The 25,654-nt window shown below is 42.8% G+C and overlaps 1 protein-coding gene across 4 annotated transcripts in view; it reads right to left on the reverse strand.

The window, feature by feature from the left end:
- AUTS2 (activator of transcription and developmental regulator AUTS2) overlaps positions 1-25,654 on the reverse strand; it is a 762,050-nt gene that overhangs the window by 20,513 nt on the left and 715,883 nt on the right. Inside the window, exons 7-10 of one of the 4 annotated variants that reach the window (XM_035559288.2) lie at positions 7,187-7,664; positions 5,383-5,636; positions 4,203-4,423; positions 3,698-3,742 (exon numbers count right to left, since the gene is read on the reverse strand). In XM_035559288.2, the coding sequence (XP_035415181.1) occupies positions 3,698-3,742; positions 4,203-4,423; positions 5,383-5,636; positions 7,187-7,664 (998 nt within the window). Of the gene's footprint in view, positions 1-3,697; positions 3,743-4,181; positions 4,424-5,382; positions 5,637-7,186; positions 7,665-25,654 lie in introns of all 4 variants that reach the window. The other 3 variants (XM_035559287.2, XM_035559290.2, XM_035559289.2) reach the window with 3 other exon arrangements.

Here is a 25,654-nt window from a genome sequence, read left to right on the forward strand (position 1 = left end):
AGGACTGAGAAAACTACTGTTTGAGTGGGAAAAAAATGTACATGTTCTAGGACATTCTGTCATTAAAACTCCATTAGCGTGTTAGGATTTTAATGATATCTGTAGGAAATGAGGAAAATACGCACAATTTTTACTTCATTACCCTGTCTGAGAGGATATCCTGCCACATCTAATAGTAGCAGAGAGATGAACTGATTTGTCAAAAATGATTACTTAAAAAAAAATGTTGAGGCAGAACCCCCAAAATTTTAGGATACTGTTTTTGTGAAGACAGACTACTAAACATAAAAATGTGCTAATTTCCACTGACCTCAATGATCCCAATATACCTATTCTAAGACAACTTAGCAAAAACAAAACAAAAAAGCCTTTTCTGTACTAATGCAGACAAACACGTGGGAAACAAGCAAGTAAATGATAATGGCCAAATCTCATCTTGTCTCTGTGGTCTGGCTGTGAATCTTTTACTCATGCTGTAACACAGTTAACTCACTCAGTTCCATGGAAAACACAGAGATCACATAAAATTATTTTTTGGTAGGAGTCGGGGTTCAAAGCATTTCATTACAAGGTGTTCTCACTGGGAAACTTCGGGATCTAACAGAGGATGGCTGCTAACTGCTGGTGTTGCCAGTCAAAAGCCTGAAGGGGTTATCTGGCTGGTAAAGGTTCACATCTGAACATATCTGATCCAAAATGAACCTACTGTATGCTACTTTTAAGATCAAAATAAATGAGTTAATGGCCAACTGAACAGAAGCAGGACTGGGCAAAGTAAAAGACTGGACATTTGGAGTGGGCAAACACTGAGAAAATCACGGCCCAGAGTAAATCAGTATCACAAAGTTTTGATGAGTTTATGTCAGGCATATGTACGTGCTTTTCTTAATCCTTTCTCGTAGAATCAAAGAATTCTCCTTCCATTAGTTTATCTTGCAAGGTCATTTATTCATATTACAGCTACTGAGAAAATACTTCAATATCTTAGAGGTATCAAAAGATTTTTTCAGTTTAAAAGCATAGTAGAAGTCTCCTTACATAACACATTTCTATTGTTGTTTCTAATTCTATTTAATTTGAACTTGCTCCTTTCAATAATGCAGAAAAAATTTTTAGATTAGTTGATGCTGAACTGCAGGCATTTGAGAAATCATTAAGAGACACGTCCTCATTTACAATAACTTTTTAATGACTAAAATGTGTTTTAAATCCTCCAGCGTCTTCTGCGTTTAATTCTGTGTGTAATGGACCAATTCCAAAAGATGGAGAGAGACGTAATACTTAATATTCTATTACCTATGACTAATAATAAGGAATACTTTCCTTAGTTTTGTAACAACTGCTAAGTTAATTAAATGTGACCTTTCCTCAAGGTCAGAATTATTAATAAAATATAAATATTGTATCTCCCTGATCTCTTTGTATTAGTTTAATTCCTCCAGCTTTCAACATATGTATTTCATAGTTGGTGTTTTCTTCTTGCCCAGCATTCCCTCTCTTTTGAGCAGCACTTTCCCCTTCCAGCTTTGTTCAGGGGACAATGCAGTAACCACAGCTTTCCTGGAGCCAGGTGCAATGTTAGGCAACACTAGACTCAGCATCAACTGTTAAAAGTGAGGCTCACTGTGCTACAGTAAGTTCACCAAAAAGAAAAGATGGGAAAATAAAAGATGCCAAGAAGGAAAACTATCTTAAAACTCTCCATCAGCTTACATGTGAGCTGCTTTCCCTATTTTAAAGTAGATTGATTTTAACTCTGAAATAAACTTTCTCATTCTCCTGCAGAGTTCACTTACAAGCTTTGACAACACTGCCAGCTTTTTTTAAGATGCATCTGAACACCTAGTGAGGATTTATTGTAGACACTCATCACTAAAACAGTATCTATTGATGCACTAGAGTTTCAGAGTGTTTCTAGAAGACAAAAAGCCCTATCAGGTATGTGCCTATACCAGCAAAAGCATGCTTTTCTGTACTGCAGCTGGTCAGGAAACTGATGCAAGCAGTTCTTCTTTTACCTTCATAATCTATATTCATACTAGAAGAGATTATTGAAATGTCCTGGCTACTATGACTTTGCTGTAATTTTAGCAAGACTGTTAATCCAATATAATTTATTGACATCATGTTGATCTTTGGTATTAGCTTGCTAAATATCCAACAGATGCAATTCTGATTATTTTGCAACTTCCTTAGGACAAACCTTTCCTGAAGGAAAAGGTAAGGTAAGCACTATGGACCAGATCTCTGCTGGCATGACTCTGCCAGGTTTGACAGCCTGGCTCACTGGCCGACAGAGAACAATATGAAGCCTCTTACTTTAAACGGCATAATATAATGACCGTCGGGATTCAAGTAACTGCAAGATTTTAAAACATTATGTCACTATAAATTTGAAAATAATATACAGGTGGAGACTATTTCAATGTTTCCTGTATGACATGTTGACCTCTGTGCTTTATTTCTCTAAAATTCATTTGCTTATTTCCCAGTTCCATGTTCTTGCTTGAAGCAACATGCCGCATTCATCATAATCTATCTTCTGAAACAATGTAAAGCTAAGCAAACAAGAGTGTAATTTGGCAAACAACAATGCAAATGAACAGTATGACCCTTCTAAGTAGAGGTGACTCTCCTAGGCTTAAATGTTTGCCTCATACTTCTAGAGCTGGGATCCTGCAAGCACTCACATACCGTGAAGTTACTCTAACAAGGTGTCAGAAATTAATAGGATTGTTCACATGTACTACAGGTATGAGCTGTTAGCAGGAACTGCGTTTAATCAGTACAGCAGAAAGCATCACACTATCATCTTAACCATTTTTTTTTGCCCAGTTCCACTTCTAAGCAAAACCAACATATAAAGCCAAGTGCTTTGCAAATTTCTGAGTGCTGATGCAGTACTCCTTCCCTCATCAAAATATCACTACTGGATTTATAAATGCTTGTCATAATCAACCAGATACCTGCCTCTGCCAATACGGTGAAGGAAATGCAACCTATATTTCAATAGCAAATGAATCAGTAGATTTGAACCCTTACAAGCAGAAGCTTTACAATTAACTGGAATATTAAAAATCGGTTCATCTCAAGAAATAATGTTTTTGGTAGCTCTTAGAAAAGCACATCTAGTGCATAGCTGGATTCATATCACATCAGTGTCATCAAACAGAGCTTTCAAAAAATAACAGGCCTAGTGGATCAGATGTGCCTTTGAAATCTGGAGAATACGACAAGTTTTCAAATTTTATAAAACAAAATATGATATATTAGGAAACTATTAGATTACCTGTCCCTGAAGGATTTGTACAATAGTTTGTCATTTCATTTCAGGTTTCTCAGGAAAAATATCAGTCTAAGTGTTTGTGGCACAACTGAAACACAGTGATAAAATTACTGCTCTATCCTGCTTCATGTAACAGTCAGCTCTTCTGTCTCATCGTTTTCACATCAAACCTGTCTTCGAATGGTGTGTGAGCAAGAGATCTTTTGATTGGAAAAGCTGATACTGCATCTTTATCAGAAACAAGCACCACAAATGCAAGCCTTCAAAAGCCAAAGCAACCAAGAACGATAATGGTAAATCCTGGAGTGATGATTAGGGAGAGATTCAACATTGTGCCATTGATTGAGTGGTGATCCCAACCCACCACAGAAAAGCAATTAAGTCAGTTTTAAACAGAGTAATAAAACTCACACTGTGACGGTAGAAGGGGTCAACTTTTGTAGGGTATTTGTCAAACTGCAAAGGGATCAAAGCACAAACTAGTTACTTTATATTTCGTTGCTTCTTTTCTGTTGGTAACATAGACTAATTCCCTATTATTTGACAACCAACAGAGAGGAAAAATATCCAGAAAATTAGGTTCCAGTGAGACTGTTTTGGGGTTTTCTTTCCTCAGAGTAAAACAAGGTCTTTACGAGACTTGGAGGAGGCACCAGAGTGCACCACTCCAAGCACGAGGAAGTCCCAAGCACGAGTGCCCCTCTGACCAGCAGCCTTGTCCCTCAGCCCCTGCGCTGCCGCCTGAACCTATCGCACACGTGTCATCCACGGAGAACGGACAGCCCTTCCTCTACCACCCAACAACACCTGGGCAGCAGAATGCTCCTTCCCCGCCACCTGGCAAATTCTTAAATTTTTGTAATAAAGAATAGAGTTGTGCTCTACTTATCCTCACATTTCTGCCTGGGGTACGCACCATGGGTGGTGCTGGCGTTGGCATGATGGCAGTGGGTGGGATGGCGTGAGGGAAAGGCGTGAAGGTGTGCTGGTGTGTGTGTTGGTGTGTGTGCTGGTGCTGGTGCTGGTGCTGGTGGAACTCGGTCCTCAGGTACGGAGGCGGGCCCAGGGAGGCCCCGCGATCTGCGCTCTGTGAGGCCAAAAACCGCGTGTTTAGTTCCTGACGAAGAAGATCTTGTTCTGAAACACAAACAAAGCAAAACAACCCCCATGAGCTCAGGGACTTTTCCAGATCCTGTGCCAATTTTGCTGGCCGTGGTAGCGAACCTGTATTTAAAACTTCCTCACAGTAAACCGCGACACTGTACAGGTTAAGAAAACTCTCTCAGATCTTCCCCAAAGGCCTCAGAGACAGATGAAAGTTTTCGGTTTTCCCTCCTCTCCCTTCAAGCCCGTCTTCACTACAGCATTCATCTGAGCCACAAAGTGAGGGTTCTTCCTAAATTTGTATGGACATGGACACATCCCAGAGCAGGTGAGGAGGTACAGGTAAGCTGAAGTGAGTGAACAGAGAGTGGCTGCTGCTATCATGACTCCCCCGCTGCGTGGTCACGAACGATGTTACCCGAATGCTGATTATCCTCCATTTTCTTCCCCCGGTTCCCTCTTGGTGAGGAACAGACACATTACATCTTCCCACAGACAAAGTATAAAAGAGCACAGTTTACTCCACTGATAAAAATCTCCACAACTAACCACCTCCCACCCCTAAATCTTGCACGTACATGACCTCAGGACTGCTGTGTGCACAGCCACCAGAGACTTTCCCACCAGCCAGGCTTGCTGCAGAGAAGCAAGGCTGAGCACAGACCACAGCTACAGCACAGACATTGCTAGAGGGTTCACAGATTTTGTGTGGGCACATATGAATTCTGAAGTGTTTTTACCCCAGGGAGCAGACGCAGAAAAGCACAGGCTTCCAAAAATCTTCATTCCCAGGGAAGAAGAAAAGTCTTTGAGAATGTCTGGGTGGCTTTTGGTTTTGCTATTGCTCCAAATCCTTCAGCAATGAGTACCACCTCCACCCAACCACCAGCCCCCGCGGAATGGACCAAGAGGAATTATTTTGACTAAAACCGGAGAATTGGTTTCCTGCGCCGCACTAGACATGCTCAGGCCATGATCCATCAGTCTCTTACCTGAATAACTGCTACCAGCTGGGTGTCCTGGAACCTGCAGGGTCCCTGACGTCAATGGCGGTGGAGGAGGCAAAGCCGTAGGAGGGGCAAACATATTGGGGTGATGTGGGTGTGCGGGGGGCTGGAGGGTGGGCGTGAAGGTATGCAGCGGGCTGTGGCTTGGTAAAGAGAGGGGGAACGGTGAGGCTGAAGGGTGGTGAGATATGTGTGGAGGGGGGGCCTGAGTCTTGGCAGGAGTGCTGCTTCTGCTGCTGCTGTTAATGAAAAGAAAAGCAATTAAGCACTGCATGGAAGAGAGAAAAGCTCCAAACCTACACTTACGCTACCCCAATAAAATATGCATGGCTCATGTTAAACATGTCACTAATATAAGTTACATATTACAAACTCCAGTTACTACTTTTTTTTTTTTTCCTATCAATACCACTGAGATACTCCTTTCTCTAACCTCGTCTAGTGTCTTCCTGTGGTCTCTCCCCACCAAAACCCAAGACATGTTTTCCCTCCCTGTAAGAGGCTGAAATTCGGTCCTCCAACAACACAGGCATGGCACACAAAGGAGTAATCAGCCCTGTGCATTCATTACTTAATTATCAGGTCCTTTCTACATGACTGCTTCTGATTCATGTTTTCAGGCAAATGAAGCTCAAAATCAGTGATCACTGCATTAATAAAAAATTAATTTCTTTCCTACGACTTAGAAAGATAGAAGACTGCAGAAATGTGAAATGAAGTTGCAAAAGCAGCAACGGATATATGCTTATTGGACTGTTAATGCCTCTCTCTACCCCCACAATATAAAGAGACAAGTTAAATCAGCAAAATAAATATTCAGGATTATACTGGTTGCAATTTTTCAGGTTCCATTTCTTACTAATGAGTGTTTACAATATATTCACATAATGCTTAATCCCACTTGTCATTATTTCAAGTAACAACATGCTTTTATTGCAGTGGTTTTTAAAGATGAGCAATACCAATTTGGTTAAAAATAAATTGCAGTCTTAAAAAACTCTCAGTCTCTAGTCAAACCATAATACTGGTTCACCAGGTGATGAAGGACACCATGTGCCTGCTGCAAACTCAGATTCGGGGAAAGGTAAGGCAGTGCTGAGAGCATTAGCTTACTGCAGGAGAAACCTGAGGTCCATGACTTACAAAGATGTTACGTGTTCCTGTGAACATTTTGTTTAATCTCTGTTAATCTTTTTTATCCCCCTATCAAAGGTGAGTTTTACCTCACTGTGGCCAGCTGAGGAGAAAAACACTGATGATTGTGAGGTGTTGGCAGTATGGGAAAAAATTAAGTCTTAATGTCATTGGTGCAAGACTATGCTAGGCTGTCAGTAAGGCCAATAGCAGCTGTACTGACTGCCCTAGGGCATGTCAGTAGTTGGAGAAAGCAGAAAAGGGTTACAGGGAGAAGGTAGCAGAAGTAATTAGCCTTCAGAGAGCAGCTGAGCCTACAAGAACTGGGATTTTCTTCCAATGGTCTATATTGCATAACATACCTTCCAAAAACCTGAGTATGCAACAACAGGCAGGAAAAGTAAAAGCAAATTAACTATGTGCTCAAGATTACCAAGCATTTCTGGGAACAGCAGATCAGAAATAAAGCGATCCTGGGAACAATTTGAGGTAGAACGCACAAAGCCCCCATTATTTCCCACATATGAGGCAGGATGTGCTGTGTCACCTTTGTCCTAACCCCTCTTCACTTCCTCCAAGCCCTGTAAAGCACCACCACCAGGCAGCAAGAGTGCAAAGACTTGGCTTGGGCACGCCCGCCTTTCTGTTCTCCTACCTTAAGCTGTTGAGGCTTAAGCTGCTGCTGTTGTAGGCGGAGAGCGGCTGCGAGAGGCTCTGAGAGGCCGGATGGGGCTGCACTGGAGGGAGGTTGGGATGGGCCGGCTGCACTGGTGACTGCGGCCGCGGTGGGTGCTGGATGGGCGGCTGCGGCGCGGGCTGGCGGGCGGCCTCCTCTGGGGCTGGCAGTGGCTGGGCGGCTGGCGGTGGGGCTGGTGGGGCTGGAGCCTCCGGGCACGGGGCGAGCGCGGGGCTGGGGCAAGGCGCCTCTGGCTGCGGCTCCAGCTGGGGCTGGGCCAAAGGCTGGGCCGCCTGAGGACAAGGGTCTTTAGGCACCACAGGCTCAAGTATTGGGTCTTTGCTGCTGTCCTGGCTCTTCTCTTGACTCCTCTCTAATCCTGATATTTTCGGGACAGCTGGCCCCCTAGCACCAGGGTCGACATTTTCGGCTAGCGCACTGACTCCTAACTCTTTATCTGCAACAAAAGAGAGAGAAAACAGGTCAATGTGTGACAAGATGGGCAAAAGCAAGTGAAACTGATTTGCCAGAGTTATACTCATGGCAGACATTTTGGTTTCATAAAGAACCATGCCAACATGAAACTGAACCAAAACCAAAATCATTTCCAGCTGTGTCCCTAGTCCTCAGGGCCTTCTCCTAATATTTCCTCTCTTGTTTCATCATAAGGAGAAAGTTGCTGGTGTCTTCATTAACACGTGAAAAAGGCAAGTACACACAATTTGAGTGCAGTGGTTCAAAAGCTCTAAAATTCTTGACTCAGACCTCCCAAAAGATTACTGCATCTGCCTGAAGGCAAATACCCAGAAGGGTTTGTGCTCTGCTTCATCCTGTTTCTTCAGCATGACAGACATTAGGTTTGCTGTACCCATGTCCTGGCTCTTGCCTCCTCCCAACTCTCCTGTGCAAACACGCTAGCATTTCACTGATTGTTAAAGAGAACAGGATTGTCACAATAATTGCACAACTCCAAGATTTGGGGGTCTAAAACAGCGCTGATGAATTTTTGAAGCTAGGTAACATCATCTGTATGTGTATTTGGCAAAAGCAGTGCCTAAACGATCACATAAACTCCACAGAACTTATCTAGTTGAACATGTAAGCACAAATAGCCATGGTGCAGGGGGAGAGCTCTGCAGGAAGCCTGGCTCTACTGCTCTCTCTGCCTGGAGAAACATTTGTTTTGTAGGTGCATCCTTTTATCCCTAATTACTATTACGTGCTTACAAGAACATTACTATTGCTTGGGCTTCCAAAGAACAGAATAAAAGGTAGGGGAAATAACATAATTTTGCCTTGATTTTCTTTTATGACATTTAGTTTGGACATTATTCTTCAGAAGAATGGCCAAAGATGTTGAGAAGGCAACATAATTAGTCCTGAAACACATTTTCTGTGAAGACATAAGAGTCAAGCAACCACACTCTGCATGTGCGTGCATCTGCCTCTCTCCTTGTTCCTCCAATAACTCTCCTCAAAAATAAACAACCTGCTTGCAAAGAGAAAGCCTGTTTATTACTATTATTTTCTGTTATTGTTACTCTATCATCTCTCCCTTACTAACCCACTGTGGGAACAAATGCAATGTGAGCTCTGTGCCTTATTACACATGTTCTAAACCTTAAAACACTTACTGGTAGGAAAGCAGGCTTTCTTGGTTTGGCTGGTCATGGAATGACTTATTTTGGTTTTCCAACTGTGTCTCTTTAACACTAATGACTGCTATTGTAATTTTAAAATTCAGTACAGTGGAGCTCAGCTCTCTGGGGATCTAGAGCAATCTCCTACTTGAATCATGCCCCTAAATTTCTGCCAATGAATATTGGATGCATGACACCCCTCAGAACAAGTGCTGGGGGAATGTTGCTGACCCAAGATTGGGAAGGGGAGTGCCTGCAGCTGCAGTGGGATTTAGGAGCACCAATTAGGTCAATATTGCACAGCCACAGTGGCAAGCCAGACTTGCATCTTTGGCAATTGCAGTAATAAAGCATGGGGCAAACATACAAGATTTAAAGGGGCTTGGAACAAGATTATCACTTAAAAAATAACTGGGTTTCTAAATAATCTTAAGACAAAATCTTTATTCATTCTTCTGCCAATTTTAAGGGGTTAAATGAATAAATGCATAATAAAATAACAGAAATTCAGAGAAAGTCATTGACAGCTACGTTGGTCAAACGTTGATGCAAAAGAGTACAAATAAATATGTTGGAAAGTGTATTTGTCCAGGCCATAGACAAGGCACACTGTAACAGTATTTTCTAACCTCTGAATCACTGGAACTGCCAGAGAGGGCTGGGCAGGAATGTGTCAAGTAACTCATCACCATTTGGGTTTAATTTCATGCAGAAGGCCCAACAAAGTATGTCAGGTCCCTGTTACTACACGTTTTACACGTCCTGTGCAACAGCAACAGCCTGGTGATTGTTTTAATGTCTGTGGACAGGAGATGGGGAAAAAAAAAGGGGGGGGGGCGAGGAAAGGAAGGTAAAGGGGAGAGACAAATAAGCAGACTTCTTTGATGAGGATGTACATGTACTTCAAACACTTCTGGCGTACGCAAACACGCACAGAGGCCATGGTGGCAATAGTGAGACTCCACAGGAATAAAAATAATTACTCTGCTGTATGCCCAAGGTCTATCTCGTTGCTATTACACTGCAGGTTATAAATAAAGGAAACTCAGTTTGCATTAATTCTTTGGATCAGTCCTGCTTGATCAAACATTGTAAGTTAGACAGAGATTGATCACCATGTGTGTTAAGACAGGACCCCAAAGAGGAAAGAAATGATCAACAGTTTGTTCAGAAATAGGTGGATATATGTTCCTAGACCTTACAAGGTTTAAGAGTTACAATATTTTGATTTTTGACAGAAAGGTGTAATAATTAGGGCTTTGAGGGCTTAGCCTTGTCATTAGAAATTCTCTACAAGATGAATACAGTAGGTTGTCTGCAAACCCTGCAGAGGTGATACTTCCAAATCTACGGGGAATATCTTGTGCTCTGTGCATTCGTTAAATCTTTCCATTTGATATTTTTAGAGTCTCTGGTGTGTGTAACATTTATTCAGCACAGCTCACTGCTGGGGAGTTTGTTCCTCACACAGCCACTCCTGCTCCCCTGGAGAGGGGGCTAGGAATCCTAGGTGTCTCCTGGGTATTTTTTGCTGCTGCTTACATCTTCATTACACAGCGCCTTAAGTACCATTCCTGTTAGTTTGCAGCTTAGAAAGCACCGTATTTAGTAGGATAATATTACAAGTGTCAAACACTGAATGTGTGCACACCTTCTCCCTCCTCTGTCTTACACCTCTGAATCCACACTATACCCCCAAATGGCGTCCGATGTCCAGCAGTCTCTCTAACTCCTGTATGCTCTGTACATGCATCCCTGCATGGCTGATAATTATACCACATAAATCAGAATGAATTCTTCATCCCACAATATCTATTTCGGGAGTTCAAATCCCACAACAGTGATAAACGACCCCAGTTACATGTTTCATACGGAAGGCTCAAGTCTTCATCAACAGTATTTCAAGGTCATACATACAAGATTACTTTTTTGCTACCAGCACATTTTTGCACATCACATTACTTCTGAGCGTTGACTGACCATCCTGGTGTAAAAACTAAGTGGAAAAAGTCCTTCATGTGCCTCTGACACAGACAAGCCAATACACTACCTTCTGAGTTTGTTTATGCAGCATGGGAAATCATTTTCATCCAAACAGCTAAAGAAGTAAACAAGCTAACTTTATTTGATAGTAGTCTCCATATTCTATTTTGGATAAAGTAACTGTGATGTAACTTCTGTGCTGACAGAGGCTCCCCTTTTTCCATGGGGTTGATATTGCATCCAGCAGCAGTCGGTCTTTTTACTGAGAAAGGAATAAAGCCATAGTTCGATGTTCTTTGAAGACTGAAGGAAAATATTGGCTAAGCTCATACCACCCAGACAGCACATGCAACTTCCATTATCTTGCTTTCCTGTCTTTGCCCTTTGATGTGTCTTAACTCCCAAATTCCTCTATTTTTCACTTAACACACAAAATCTGGGGATCACACAAGATGCAGAACTCAGTCCCCTCCAAGTAACACAAGTGCAGTTATCACTTGGCTGTGTCTACGTGATTATTACGCGGTTGGCTCAATAGCACCAGAGGAGCAGACAAGGCCACACTGTGAAGACCTGTAAGTAAACCAAATGACTGCATGTGAACTAGAGAGACTCTGTATCTGTGACTTTACATTATATTTTATATACATTCTCTGAGCACACACGTATACACATGCACTCACATGTGTTTGTATACATGTATATGTCACGTGTAATACATATACATTTATATTTCAACCCGTATCTGTTATATGTATACACACATTTAACAGAGAAATACACACAGTGCATGCAAACACTTCCATTGAAAGACGTCTATTTTTATAATGAACACAGCTTATATGCAGCATTCACCTGAAATGCCATTGCCAGTCTTCCTAAGGCACACGGCAGTAAAATTTGACCTAAACTCTGTGTTCGGGCTCCTTTGTACCATTTGAGTGATCCAAAAGAGCTATAGGATGGCCAGAGGAGAGCATCATAGCCACAAGATGAAGCCCAACTCTTCTTCAGCCAACAGAAATGCCCTGTTGAGATTTGCCAAATTTGAAATTCCCAGAGATTCACCAATTCGTTACACATGCTAATTTTGCCTGATCAAGTGTTGTTGGCAGACAGGCTCAACGTGTTTGGTTCCACCAAAGATGCCAAGTGCCACGCTGGCCAGTTCCCGAGCAGCAGACAAGGACGTGTGAGCTGAGCATCTCTGACCTGACCTGGCAATCCTTGGCGAATGAAGTCTCCTTAGAGAATGTCATGCATGATGCGTTCAACTTACAGAGATGAAACCTTTTTTTGAAACACAAATCATCCAACTTTTCCATGTGCAAGTCTGGAACAACTGAATTTGATTCGGAAACAAGAATATATAGTACCCTGTCACTGCTCCTCCCTTCCAAATCAGGATTCATCCTCTCTCTGTCTGGCTTGGGAGTAAGAAGTCATCTGGAGAGAGCAATTCAGAATCAACACTGAATCTTCCCATCCCTTGTGAGGGCTTTGGATTAAGCTCCAAGTCCTTACAGCACACGCATGAAAATTATAGGAGTTTTCACTTTTTTTACCTACTAGCATGATCCTTGGGACTGAGAGTTCAGCCTGCCACAGAAATCTTACTCACATTTTTATAGAATTATTTAATTTAAAAATAGCATGTATTTTCTTCTACTTCTTTGTTAAGTTAAACTCTTCTCTTGAAAATATTACCTCTAACTGAAATTTGCTGAAAACTTCTTCATGCAAGATAAAAAATTAGATCTTTCAAAAAATATAAAACTATTTCCTTCAGTTTTAACATGGATAAGTGGGCAGTTGGTGCAAACTGTCATAACCAATACAAGCTATCATAACTTCACTGAAATCAGCGGAATGCAGAAAACGCATACCCCGCTGACCGCCAGCCCTGGGAGGTATACTTCAACAAGTATTTTACAAGGCTTGAAATAATTAATCAGATTTAAGACCTGATTGTACATTTCATATTGATTAGACATTGGTCAATGAAACATTTGGATAAATAAAGGCAGATGACAGAAAACTATTACTGCAAAGGATGGAGGAAATTGTTGGGTACACCAGCCAACGTGTATCAGAAAGGCCCCAGAGCAATTCATCTGTTGTACTAGATACACATAATTTGCTAAAAACAATTTTTCATTTTTAGCACACAGTCATCTTTCATCCTAATTTCCAAGGACACTAACAAAGTATTTGATTATGCAAATTAAAGACATGCTTTTGAAAGCATGTTACAAGCAGCTCTGTCATCTGCTGATACCAATTATTCCACAGTAAGCAGGTATTTAGCACAACTGAATAGCAAGACTTGTGACACACTTTGTACTTAATTATAAAACAGAGAAAAATCATTCAGGACAAAAGATTTTGCTACCTCCTGTTAAAAATGTTTATCTTCTGCGTTGAAATGGATTTAATTGTCAACAATAAAGTTGCAGATCAATGAAAAGAAGCACTTAGTGGAATTGCACAAGATGTTGACAATTCTTCAGTCATTGAGCTGCTTCTGGCCTTGATCTGAGAATGCAGAGTCCTCCAATATTTCACATGAAACAATTTATTTCATCCAGCTGTTAAACAGAACATACGCCATAAATGTAACTCCTATATCCTGTATACTGTGAGTATAATATTGAAAGCACTTGATGGTTGATTTTTTTTAAAAGCAACTCGTTACTTAGCAAAAATGGGACATGGCTTTCTAGAGGAAAGTGAAGTACAGAACATCCAAACACCCCTCTCTCCTACAAATCATTGCATTTTACTTAATAGGAAATGGATGCATGCAGCTGTATCATCCTAACAGACCCTAAGAGAAAGCAACACCATAGCTCAATCCTGCTTCAACACATACACGTACACACACATGCACAGCAAGAGGTTCATTTCCAATAGGGAAAATCTCTCATTTCCCAACCTTTTCAGTCAGGAAGCAGTAAATTACTCATTAACTACGTAACTCTGACGCAGTCATCAGCCAGCTCCCAGTACCGGAGTGTTTATTGCAGCGGTCTCTTCTCAAACGGGCTGGAAACATCCCACATAGGAAGTAATGGTGACAAATTAATCGGGAGATATTCTTTGATGATAAAGGGTTTGAGCACAAAGAGTGAGCTTTAGCTTCTGGTTTCAATTTGGTGTTTTAGTTAGAAAAATATAGATCTTGTAATCACAGCATTTGTAAAGCACACCTGGGTTCACAGAAACATGGGTGATCCCTTCTAAATCAGGCTAAGGCACCACGTTTCCTACCACTGACTCCGGACAGTGTAAGATTTTTCCAGAGCAGGTGTAAAGCCCCTGCAGCCAGCACAGGTCAGGTAACCTGTCCAGCACATGAGATCTCCTGCTGATCTCTCAGAAGACTGGCTCATACCCAGAAGCCTGAGATTTTGTTCCAAGACTTTCTAGAATCATGGTACCATAGCATGGGCTGCTGATGCGCATGAATCTCAAGTCTCATCTGAGTATGCTCAAGTTCTTGCCCACAGCAGCAAGCTTCTTAGCATGTCATATCCCTTCCAGAAGGTTTCCATTTCTCACCTTTTAATTCCACATGGTTCTTGCCAGTGTGTAATACCAAGACTTCTCTACAAGCTATCAGCATCATTCCTTCACAAAAGCGTTTCCCCTTTTATCTCCTTTTCAGCTCCTACCTTGCCACCCTTTCTTCCTACAAGATTTTCCTACATGCCATGTCACCTTTGGGTATTTTTCCTGCTGTCCTGCTGCACCTCTCAGGCTTCTGCAACACCTCCGTTAGCCAGAGGCTGACCAGGACCACATATGGAACCATCTAGGGGAACACCCAGCCCCATCTCGACTCGTTCCTGCTGCTTCAGCGCCTGCGTGGCCTGGTTTGACACACATTGCTCTGTTGAGTCTGTGTTCAGCTGGATGAGGCCTCTCCACACTGTCTAACAGCACGTGTAAATGCTGCTGCTTCCCCTCCTGCCTTTTCCACTGACCAACTCAGGGCAGAGGACTTAAGATTTCAGCAGCATTAAAGCTGATACCGAATTGCGAACAGACCATGATGAAAGTAACCCAACTCCTCGCTCTCCTGTCTTTAGCCACTTTTTGCCAGTAACAGTCCTTTGCTTCTTGCTTCACAACCACTTAGCTTCTGCAGCAGCTCAGGAGCTTGCCAAAGGCCTTTTGCAAGCCTGGAGAAATGACGGCCATTTCGTTGTTTGCCACTTTGACACTTCAGAGCAATTCAGACAGCTCAGGGAGACAAAATCTTCTCAAAATCTTCCTAGACCGTATCCTCACTTCCGACCCTGGAAGTGCTCTTGCAGCAGACACGGGGCAAGCAGGCGGCGTGTCTGCTTCACTGGGGAACAGGCGGGCTGTGGGGCTCGGCCCTAAACCTGTCCCTGGGCCACGCGTTGCCCTAAGCAGAACCAGGCCTTGCCGAACATCTGCCCAGCCTGATTCCAGGCCAGGGTGGCTTTGAACGGCACCTTCCCGCTCCCCTTTTGGACGTTGTGCTGTGACCCACCCCGTGAAACCACAACACAGCACTGCTGAGATGAGACAGTCCCAGGGCTGCCAAGAGGACATGAGGTGGCAGCACCGGATACCAAACCATTAGAAAACACAGCAAGCTTGTTCATTTTCTCCAATTATCAATAGGGACTGGATAACCTTAGCACAAGATTAGCGCCATCTCAGGGGCTGGGAAGGAAAATATATTGGGTTTCTCTGTCACCCCCCCCCCCTTCCTTCCTATCGATTTGCTTTGGCCACGGAGCTGCTCTCTCAAATGCTCATGGCATCAGCTCGTCCCGCTTGTGTGTGAAAGGATTACTTGAATGAGCTTGAATAAAACTGGCTTTCAAAAGCAGCTTGAAAAGTATCACCTTATGAACACTGATCGAATTTAGCCTGACAGCTCAGTTTAATATATGAAGGACAAAAAAGATCTGTGTGGTATGTTTATACAGAAGAATAACACATTCATTCCCCCCGAGAGGTGTCATACCCATAACTCACCAGACACATAACACAGTTTCCTTTGTGAATTTGTTCTTTAGAGCCAAGAATTTTCCATTCTATTTTTAAAGGCATGACGTCAATAAAAACAAAGAGCTTAAAACCCCAGTGCCCTTCTTGCTAACACTGAGATGAAAGCTCAGCGTGATCATGACAATACCCACTTTTAGTTGCAATTATTTTAGCTCTTTAGTGTCTACAGGAAAACTTCACTGAGCTTACAAATTGCAACTCTAATGCTCAGTGCCACTTTGCAGTATTCTCACACTTGGGAGTATTTTGCTCTGTTTCCAATGCTACAGAGAAAAATATTAACATTATCCAACTGCCTACTCTAATGTGGCATTGCCTAGGCAGGATCCCTCTGGTTTGGGTAATACAGTTAAGTGCAGAAATCAGATTTCAGTGATCCTGGTCAACAAAGGGTCTCCTTAAATACCACTATTACAGCTTTCTAATGATGCTCTCTCCTTTTTAAATTGTTTAAATTTCTTGTATTATACTAAAACACATCCCATCAATTTGTTTTATTTTAAAAGGGAAAAATGGGGCCAAATTGTTGAAGAGGTTCAAATATATAACTATAATGCAACTGAAGATCTGCCACTCTACTTTGTGTTTCATTGCTTTGAGATCATAGTTACTAAAAACTTTTCTTTATAGGTAAATTTAACTGTGTACCAAGTGGACAGTGGTAGAGGACTTGAAAGATTTTATAGAAATTAAAAGAGAAAATAACATAGGATTGATAAAATCAACAAAAAAGAATGAGATCAGCGATGGCTCTTTGGCATGCACCAGTTTTAGTTTTACAATGTTCTATGACATCTTGAAAACAGGAGTGGGATGTTCCATTAAAGCCTACATGATAATTCAATAACTGAGAAGTATTTAGCTTTTTTAATAAAAGCCATTTATAGAGAAGCATCATTAATTACTGGGTAGTCCAGCGTAGGTATTATGGGCCCTTTCTGTTCTGAAGACCTCATGATGTCTTCTCTACCTCAGCAAGAAATAGGTCAGTAGAACTACTTGAAAAGGTTTGCTTTGCCTTGATATCTTCTTTTCTTGACCACGGCTCTCCCAAGCCTGTTCTTAACGTGTTGAACACCGCCTACTTTGCTCCACTTGCCTGAACTACATGGACAGCAGTCAGACGGCTCTCCCCAGTCGTTGAAACTGTATAAGCAAACTGAATGAAATCTGACTATTTGCTTAAATCAAATTAATTTCCAGACACGGAGGTGGGGTGATGATGGGAGCCTGGCAGGTCTCAGAGAGATCTCATTTTGTGTCAGTCGATCTGTATGAATGTTATTTGCAATCAGAAAGGCTGTGCTGCCACTAACTCTGGTTTCACAGACCTCAGGATGGCTGAGGGCCTCCCTGTAGAGTAAATTTTGGTACAGCAAAGGATCCATTACATCCTAATTGCTCCACACAATGTTGCACGCTTTACTAGAATCTGCTGAACTGCTTTCACTACATTTATCCATGACATGAGGCCTTTTTTCCCTACAAATAAATACAGTAGGTCTTAGGGAAATGGGATTTTTGATAGGACTATTGACTCAGCGAGCACAGTGCCTGCCCTGCAGGAGACCTGGAGGAGCAATGAGTTGCAATGTGTCAGCCAACAGGACATCTCCATACGATCAGAAAAATCTTCTCTTTAATGCCCTGGATGATCAGCCTGTAACATGGAACAAAGGTCTGACAGTGCTCTCAGGGATATATCAATTTTACAACTGTACATCCTCTTTCACATCATTTTGCTAGAAGACAGACTGAAATTTCAGTGAACACTAGGCATGTCAGCTTGCAGAAAATGAAATTTGGAGCTCTACTTTTTTTATTATCAACCTGAAAGCAAAATCCAAGTGAAGGTGCAAAGCTGGCATGAAGAGCTTATAACCTGGCTATAGGGTGAGCTACTGAGGCACATGGTGGGTTCAAGGAAGTCTCTACAGAACACTAAAAATACACTAAATTGTCGTGAAAGGGCCTTCACTCATCAGAAACCTCAATGCTCACCTTTACTCTGTGCTCATTGACTGATTTGTCCTTAATGAAAGCAGCAGAGCAGCATGTCAACAGTATTTCCTTTATGACAGATAAACTGTCTGAGGAATAGTTGCATAAACACATCTTAAAACGCAGCAGCATGAATGAACATCGGGATTTTAGCGAACATTAGCACCCCCAGTTTAATATCAGCTCATCACATAGTTCAAAAATCTAAATAGGTATTCTACCTATGTTTCAAAATAAATGATGACCAATGATGACCAATGAAGACCGGATTAAAGCCGAAACTGCCACAATACTTCCACTATAAACATGATATAATTAATAAGCTGGTAGGATATGAGACTAACACCATAAAGTCCTACACGTTAAAAAGACAGTGTAAAGACAGAAGCTGAAGAGAACAACAACTGCTGTGGGGTTCTTTTGAAGTCCAAAATGCAGGAATTTTCTACGAAAACTGAAATCTTTAGCTTATGCATGCTCCAATACACCATTTGGAAAACATCCTATGCTCCTAACTTTTATTTCGATTCATGTTGTGCCATGCTGGGGCTAATTATTATCCAGCAAATGGTGCATTCAAAAACTCCAGTCTTGCACACAGGACTCTGTGTTGTTGCCTCCACATTGCAAGGAACTGTCATTCTAAAAGGATTAAAAGTTTACCAGCACGGCCATGTAAAGTAGAAAATGAATTGTTCACTCTTCTCATCTCTGTTTGGAAATTAGATTACAGGCTCCAAGTGAGCTGAAATACAGAATGAGGCAAATCCGTGTGATTAGCTCACAGGTGGCCAGTGAGCCTTTTCTATGCCTCAAAGTCTAGCAGATTCCCCCTAGCCGCAATAATAAAAAGAATGTGTATTTATCCTTTGGCCCAAACCCTGCCCTGTGCCAACATGGCTACCTGCTGTGCTAATCCTCAGAACCAATATAATCATCCTCAATTGTTATTTCATAAGTTTGCTCAGCTGTCACTGGGGATATACAGTACGTGTGGCACAGATCCGCGCTGCGGACTGCGCGCAGAGCAGATTTCTGAATGGCTTCCAGTTCCCCACCACGCTGCGAGCGCAGGGAGGGAGCCACAGAGCTAATCCGGGACAGCCCCACGCTTCCAGCAGCTGGTTTCCCAGCCATCAGGGAAAGGCTCTTTCTATGTATAAACACTTCGTACCATTAAGCAGGAGTGTTTCCTCTAAATACACCAACAGCTCTGCATCCATCTTCTCTCTCCAAACGGCACCCGTCTGAGTGCCAATTCAGAAAAATATATCACACGTTAGATCAGAAAACAGGAAAGACAGCTAGTCCAGGGATGGGTGTACAGGCCACATGCAATGCATAGCATCAACAGTCCATTTAATATGACATTTGCTTTCTGACTTGCTCCAATGCCAGATGCAGCAGGATGGTGCGTGCGTAGCACGTGGCCGTACCCTGCACGCAGGCACCGAAGGCCATCAGTGAGAGCCCACCAACACCATGAGCCCTGAGGGTTGCTCCCTCCCACAGACTGGTATCCCACCTTGTGTCACTGATAATATTCTTAGTATTTCTACAAACGTCTAATAATCCTCTGAATCCTCCTAAGCTCCTTACCTTAACATCATCTTCCGTCAGGAGCTCTGCAAGTCAACTCACAATTTCCTTTTGTTACTTTTAAATCCATTCGGGAAACGAGAAAACATCTCCCAATTCCTGCATTACAGATTCACCAGAATATTTCAAAATAATTTATCAGACTTTTTTTAGACCAAAATTTAAAAGAAATGTTGAACAAATGGTGCTCTGGAGACGAAAGGGGAAGATCAGATGTCTGCATGCATGGAGGCTTGCCTTTGCATTGCCCCCATACAAGTTCTTCCACCTCTGCCACTCACCACAAAGCGAACTCAAGAACCCAAGAGGCAGAGCACGTTCCACCTCGGCTCTGGGCAGATCAAGAGGAGGATCAAGGCAGTCCCACAGCATTTTATTCAGCAGTCCTGATGGCTTATGCAGGTCCCTGCATCCATGGCCATGCCTTCCTGCCGTGCACTACCCCTCCCCTGTGCAGGAGGCCATGTAATGAGCTGGTCTGGGGCAATAATATGAATTAGAAGTAACTTTTTTCTCTTCATCTCCTTTTCTAAAAACTATCTTTAGCCTGAACCAGCAAAGCCTGCTTAAAATGACATTGCTGCTGAAAGAAATGCTTGCAAACTCTCCCCACCCCTCAGTCCATGCAGCGGCACCCACTGTCGCTCCCTGAACAAGCAGCAGCCTCTGTGCTGCAGCTCCTGTCCCCCCTCAAGTTATGCACATATTTAACTGGATGCGAGGAGATTCAGTTCTTGATTAACCAGCAGCTGATTATTTGATTTGTGGATTATCACGGCACAGACACCTGGGCTCGCACGCACCAGCTGGCCCAGCGGCACGCCCAGGTGCGACAGCGCGTGACGCACCTGCCCGAGGGTCTTCTTGTCGTATCATCACGGGCATCATCGGCTTCCCCGCGCGCTGGGGAACAGCCACAGGCAGCCAAACTGGGCCATCCCCTTGCCCTACATGCCCAGGTACTGGTACCAACCTGCCCCAGTGTGGGGCTGTGCAGCTGGCGTGTTATTTCTGCAGCCCGTGCTCCAGACCTTCCCAGCACGACAGCAGCTCCTTGCCTTCAGACAGCTGGCAACCTCAACTCCGCAGAACTGCAACCTAGGAATCTCCACGTTATCTGCATAATATCCAGTGGCTTGGAGATGCAAAGCAGAAAACATCCTGTCCAACATGGCCTCGTCTGGTTCTGCAGCCTGGAGCATGCTACCTGAACAGCTTCCACCCAGCATGGGTGAACCATTGAGAAATGAGTTTGCATTGCACCACTTCCATTTTTATCTCAACAGCTGTACAACCTACATCTAAATTGATCTTCTCCTATCTGTTCCTTCTCTCAAACTCCTCTGATGAGTGACAACATCCCTCTTTGGAGAGCATTACAGCAAGCACTTAGCTTCCAGCTCACTTAAACTCCCACAGCCACGTACTAGGGGCGGACTGGATGCACGCACTTAGTGGTTTTGCAGAGCTGGGAGCAGAGGGGTTCAGCTTCTCTTCTCCCACTGTTCCTGCCAGCAACCTAATGCCTTCACAGCACTCAGCTTGGGGCTGCAATGTGTTGGGTCCCATCACTCATCCCTTGTCACACCACCATGCCTTGGCAGGTCCATGCCAAGCCCTCAACCACAGGAAAATGCACACTTCGCAGCATGATCAAAGACTACACGAGCAAACTACCATTAAATATGTTTTCATCTGAATTCCAGTAATTTAAAGCAAAATGTTTGAATCTTGGAAATTAACCAAACCCTGAACAGTCTTTTACCAGAAGGAGCTGATGTAGGTAATTAATGCTAGCTAAACAAATAGACATACTGGACAGATTTTTAACCAACTGGGATGTAAATATTTTTACTTTTGTGGATAATCTTACAGTCAAATCTGTTCCACAAATACCCACAATAATCCCTTTTCATTTTTCTCTCATTTGCTGTACCTCTTAGGTGAAGCAGTGTAAATGTTTAGCAGTACAAAGTGGAAGCTCTCCTCAGCAACTTCACACTTCCAATTTGGGAAAATCGCTCTTTCGCATTCGGGAGTCAGCTCAGCAAGCCTTGATGCAACATTACAGCCTTTACATCTTCCACATCACAGAATTTGACCCCAAGCTTCCTCCCAATTGCGGCTTTCATTTGAACCTCTTGCTTTAATTCAGCGAGGTGGGTCCTGGCGGAGAGGCAGCAGGAGAAAAGCACACTTCCATAACCTGTTTTGTTTCAAATGAACAGAAACCCAGCCCTGCAAGCTGTCAGATGTAGACAGGCCTTATACAAATGTCCTAAAATCAATGGGGCTGCAGATGGCAGTGTCGAACAGAAGGTTCAGTGCCTTACAAAGTAAATTAAGAATAGGCCCGTCTGTGACATGAAATATCCATCTTGGAGTGATGGGAACATTTACAAATAACATTTATTTAACTTTAAGGAAAAATACTTTAAAATTAGAAAAAAAAAATCACTCTCCATTTATAGTATTTTCAATTCTTTTCACAAGAGAGGTGAAACTATAAACAAAAGGTTTACTGGGTGTTGGGAGACCAAATCAAGCACATATGATGTTTCAACAGCAGCCCAGCAAAATAATCAATAACTTCCAATTCATGTTATTGACTTTTTCACATCCTTGCAGGCATGAAACTTCAGATGAAGGCATTAGAATTGCCAAATTGTTCAATTTGCTCTAGTTCAGATATTTTACACTGACTTTTTTTTATGATGGTGTAGAATTTTGTTCAAGAGAAGCTCCTGAATGTCAAAGTGGACTTTAACCCCCCAAATTCCCTATCTTGCAACAATGGGCATAGATTTGTGCTTCATGTTGGGACTTGGGGCTGATTTATAAAAAGCCAAAGAGAAATATGAAATTTCTCAATCTTTGTTTTGTCCACTTTTACGGTGCTCCAGTTTAAAGGGCCTACAGGAGGAGTTCACAGTCCCAAAGAAACAAAAATGCCTTCTGTTACTACCTGTTTAATCACACCAGATTTACAAAAGATTATACACCTACAAACTGCCATCTTTACCATGAAAAAAATTACGTCAGTTCAATATAGCCCCGAAACTCACACACTTCCTGCAATGTGGAATCAGCTTCCTCTGATATCCCGTCTTGTCTTTTATGAGACAGTTTCAATAACATAATTCTGTACTATATGACAGTCACAGTAACGAATTATTTGGACCACTGCAAAACAGCAAGAGCTCATTAAGTCCTGGAGAATGTTTGCAGCTATTTTAGCCCAGGCATGATTTGTTATGACATAGGGAAACCCTATTATTTCGCCAGGTTTAATAGGTAATAGATATGCTGAAGCACATACTTCTTACAAGGCTATAAGAAGCTTTTAGCAATAACCCTTGAGGATGTATTGGGCAAACTGATCTTGCAACATCTCCAAATATATAGAGAAAATGATCTGAAAATGATCTATGGAAAATCACCAGGATTCAGGGACAATGCACTAGACGAGATGATTAAAGTTCTGCTCTGGCTCCCTCAAGACAGAGGTCAGCATTTGTTCCTACTTCCTTTTCCAAGTATTTAGATTATGAGCTTTTCAGATCACGGGCTGGTGGAAAACAAGAATAAGCTCTTGCTGAAGGCCTCTCTCCATTGGTTTCATGAAAATAATAAGGATTTTAAAAAGGTCAAATTCAGCCCTGGCATAATGCCAACACTCTTCATTGTGGTTCAAAGGATGCATCTGAGTAAGTAAATCTAATATATAATAATTAATTTCATTCCACTATTCCTTGCTATGCATTCAAATATATGAAAAGTACCTAGCTGTTTTTTTTCACTTTTCAGTGAGGCTGACAGCCATGAGCATTTAATAATCACATACTTAGCTCATTTGTTTAGTTTTCTGTTAGGCCCTGACAATCATGAATGCTTTATAATCATGCCCATATCCTGATATAATAAGCACAAGGCTGAAAGTGTAACAATCTCCAGTACATCACAGAAAATACACAGAAAAACAAGTGGGCCTATTACCATTTAGAAAGAAACCATTATGAGCTCCATTTAACAGATCAATCCATTATAAGATGCATATTTATCATACATTAATGTGTGCGCGTCTGTGCACATACCTTTGCATATGAGTATCTGTACATTAATGTATTTACTTGGGGTGTTCAGATGCAAGCGAGGAGGAGGATTTCTTTTAATTATTATCAAGGCAGGGCTGTCAGATTTATTCACAGGGAAGGAGGGAAGCAGCACGTGCAAATGGTTCTGGCTGCAGGTAAGGAGACGCACACTTCTTGCACTTTGCTTCTAGAAGGATCCAAAACCTCCTACTACCAAGAGGTGCTAAGCCTGCCATATATGCTGGATGCTCTCCAACATTCGCCTCAAGCTAGCTGACAGTTTCTTTCTGGGTAGTAGGGAAAAGGCAACAACAAAAAAAGGACAGTTTAACATTTACCAACAGCCACCAATTTTACTGGAAACTGTTGAAAACATTTAAAAACTTGTCCTCAGAAGGAATGAGGCTGTGCCACAACGAATGCACTGATCATTTTTTCCAAGTCACTCTTCTTCAAGCAAGGCTGAAAGCTGAACTCTAGGTACAAAGCAGGCTTTGGGATGTGCACAGGCTTCAGGAGACACAAATATCAGTGTGGACCAGGACACATGTACAGGAGATGCTTGAGGTTGGCCCACCCCATGCTCCCACCTAACCCCCACCAGCACACTGTGTGGCAGGGCTAAGACTCACCCCCTTCCTTTTCCACGCACGACATCGTCTATATGCTCTGCTCCTCCCTAATGAAATGCACATGCAAGTAGAGCAGACCTACAACCACGTCGCAGCTCAGGCATGAACACAAAATCATGTGCTGCCTGGCAAAGGCCCGAGGACCCAGCTTCGCGAACGCTTTCGCTCCCTCCTTCCAGCGCTCACACACATCCATCTCCAGCACACCTCTCCGCAGCGTTTCCTTCATCAGTGCCATCAGTGGCAGAAACCTGCCAGGCATGTAGAACTTAATGGTCTAATCCCCCTGCTTTCACAAAGACCAGATTAGCTTTAAGTTAAATACTCTTGTTCCTTAAATTTCCTCCTTGTCAGGATGCCAAGGGAAGCTCTTAATCTTACCAAAGAGCCTGAGGACATTCTGATGCCTCCACATGAAGACAGAAAGCAGTCCGCAATGCCAAGATAAGGCTGAGGTATTAAACTAAGCTCACAGACCTGGAAATGTATATGCAGCAGGGTTCGCTGCTGTTTATCTCTGTAGCTGCTGGAGGGGCTCATTAGCTGTAAACAGGGCCCTTGCCATGAGCGTCTTGCCATCACCTGCTTCGCGTACATCAGACTGATGCACTGATGAGTTATGAACTCCTGCAAGTTAGCTGCAAAGACATCAAATGCACTTGAGATTTAGACACAGAGGCCTAGCCGCAAATTGAGCCAGCGTGCCCCTGCTTGCCACAGCAGGCCTGCTTTGCCGGCTGCCCGGCCCGGCCCCTGGCGCTTGGATCCGGTTCTGCTGAGGGGACATTGCACAAGGCCAGATGGGGCCGTTCAAACCACGGTGCTCTTTCAGGGATGGAAATGGCAGTCACATATGCAAACGATCTCCAGTTCAGTGGTTTGAGAACTCAAGTCTCCCTCCCAAGGTATGACACAGACGAGTCTCCAGACTAGCAAGCACAATGGTAGCTACCCGCAGTTGAGCCTTCCACCTCCTCATCAGCTTTAGATGATGAAAGCCTGCTATTAGACAATAACGCAACGTAAAAATCTCCCTAACCTTGAAAGCGAACTGTGGTCTTTATTACCTGTTAAAAGCTAGAGTAAATTTATGAAGTAACTATTTTTTTTTACCCATCTCATCCACAAAGTTGGAGACACCACAGGCATTTTGCTTTAACATGAACACAACCCACTGCTGCCCATGCGGCTCAGTGAACTGCTCCGTACTTGTCCATATGGCATGCAACATGCTGGAAGCAATTTAATCGCTGTAATAACTTCTCATGCTCTACAGAGGCCTCCAGAGATCAATGTGGAGACGACCAAGAGCCCTGCCAGAGGAGAGGAGGTCACCCCATGCCCTGCAGAGCAAACCTGCTCAGACTAGCTGAAGAAAACTCAAAGATGAATTTAAAAAATTAGGTCAAATATGAATGAATGATATCAATCAATAGCTTTTGCAACTTT

The sequence above is a fragment of the Cygnus atratus genome, chromosome 20, assembly GCF_013377495.2.
Source record: "Cygnus atratus isolate AKBS03 ecotype Queensland, Australia chromosome 20, CAtr_DNAZoo_HiC_assembly, whole genome shotgun sequence".
Classification (NCBI taxonomy): Eukaryota; Metazoa; Chordata; class Aves; order Anseriformes; family Anatidae; genus Cygnus; species Cygnus atratus.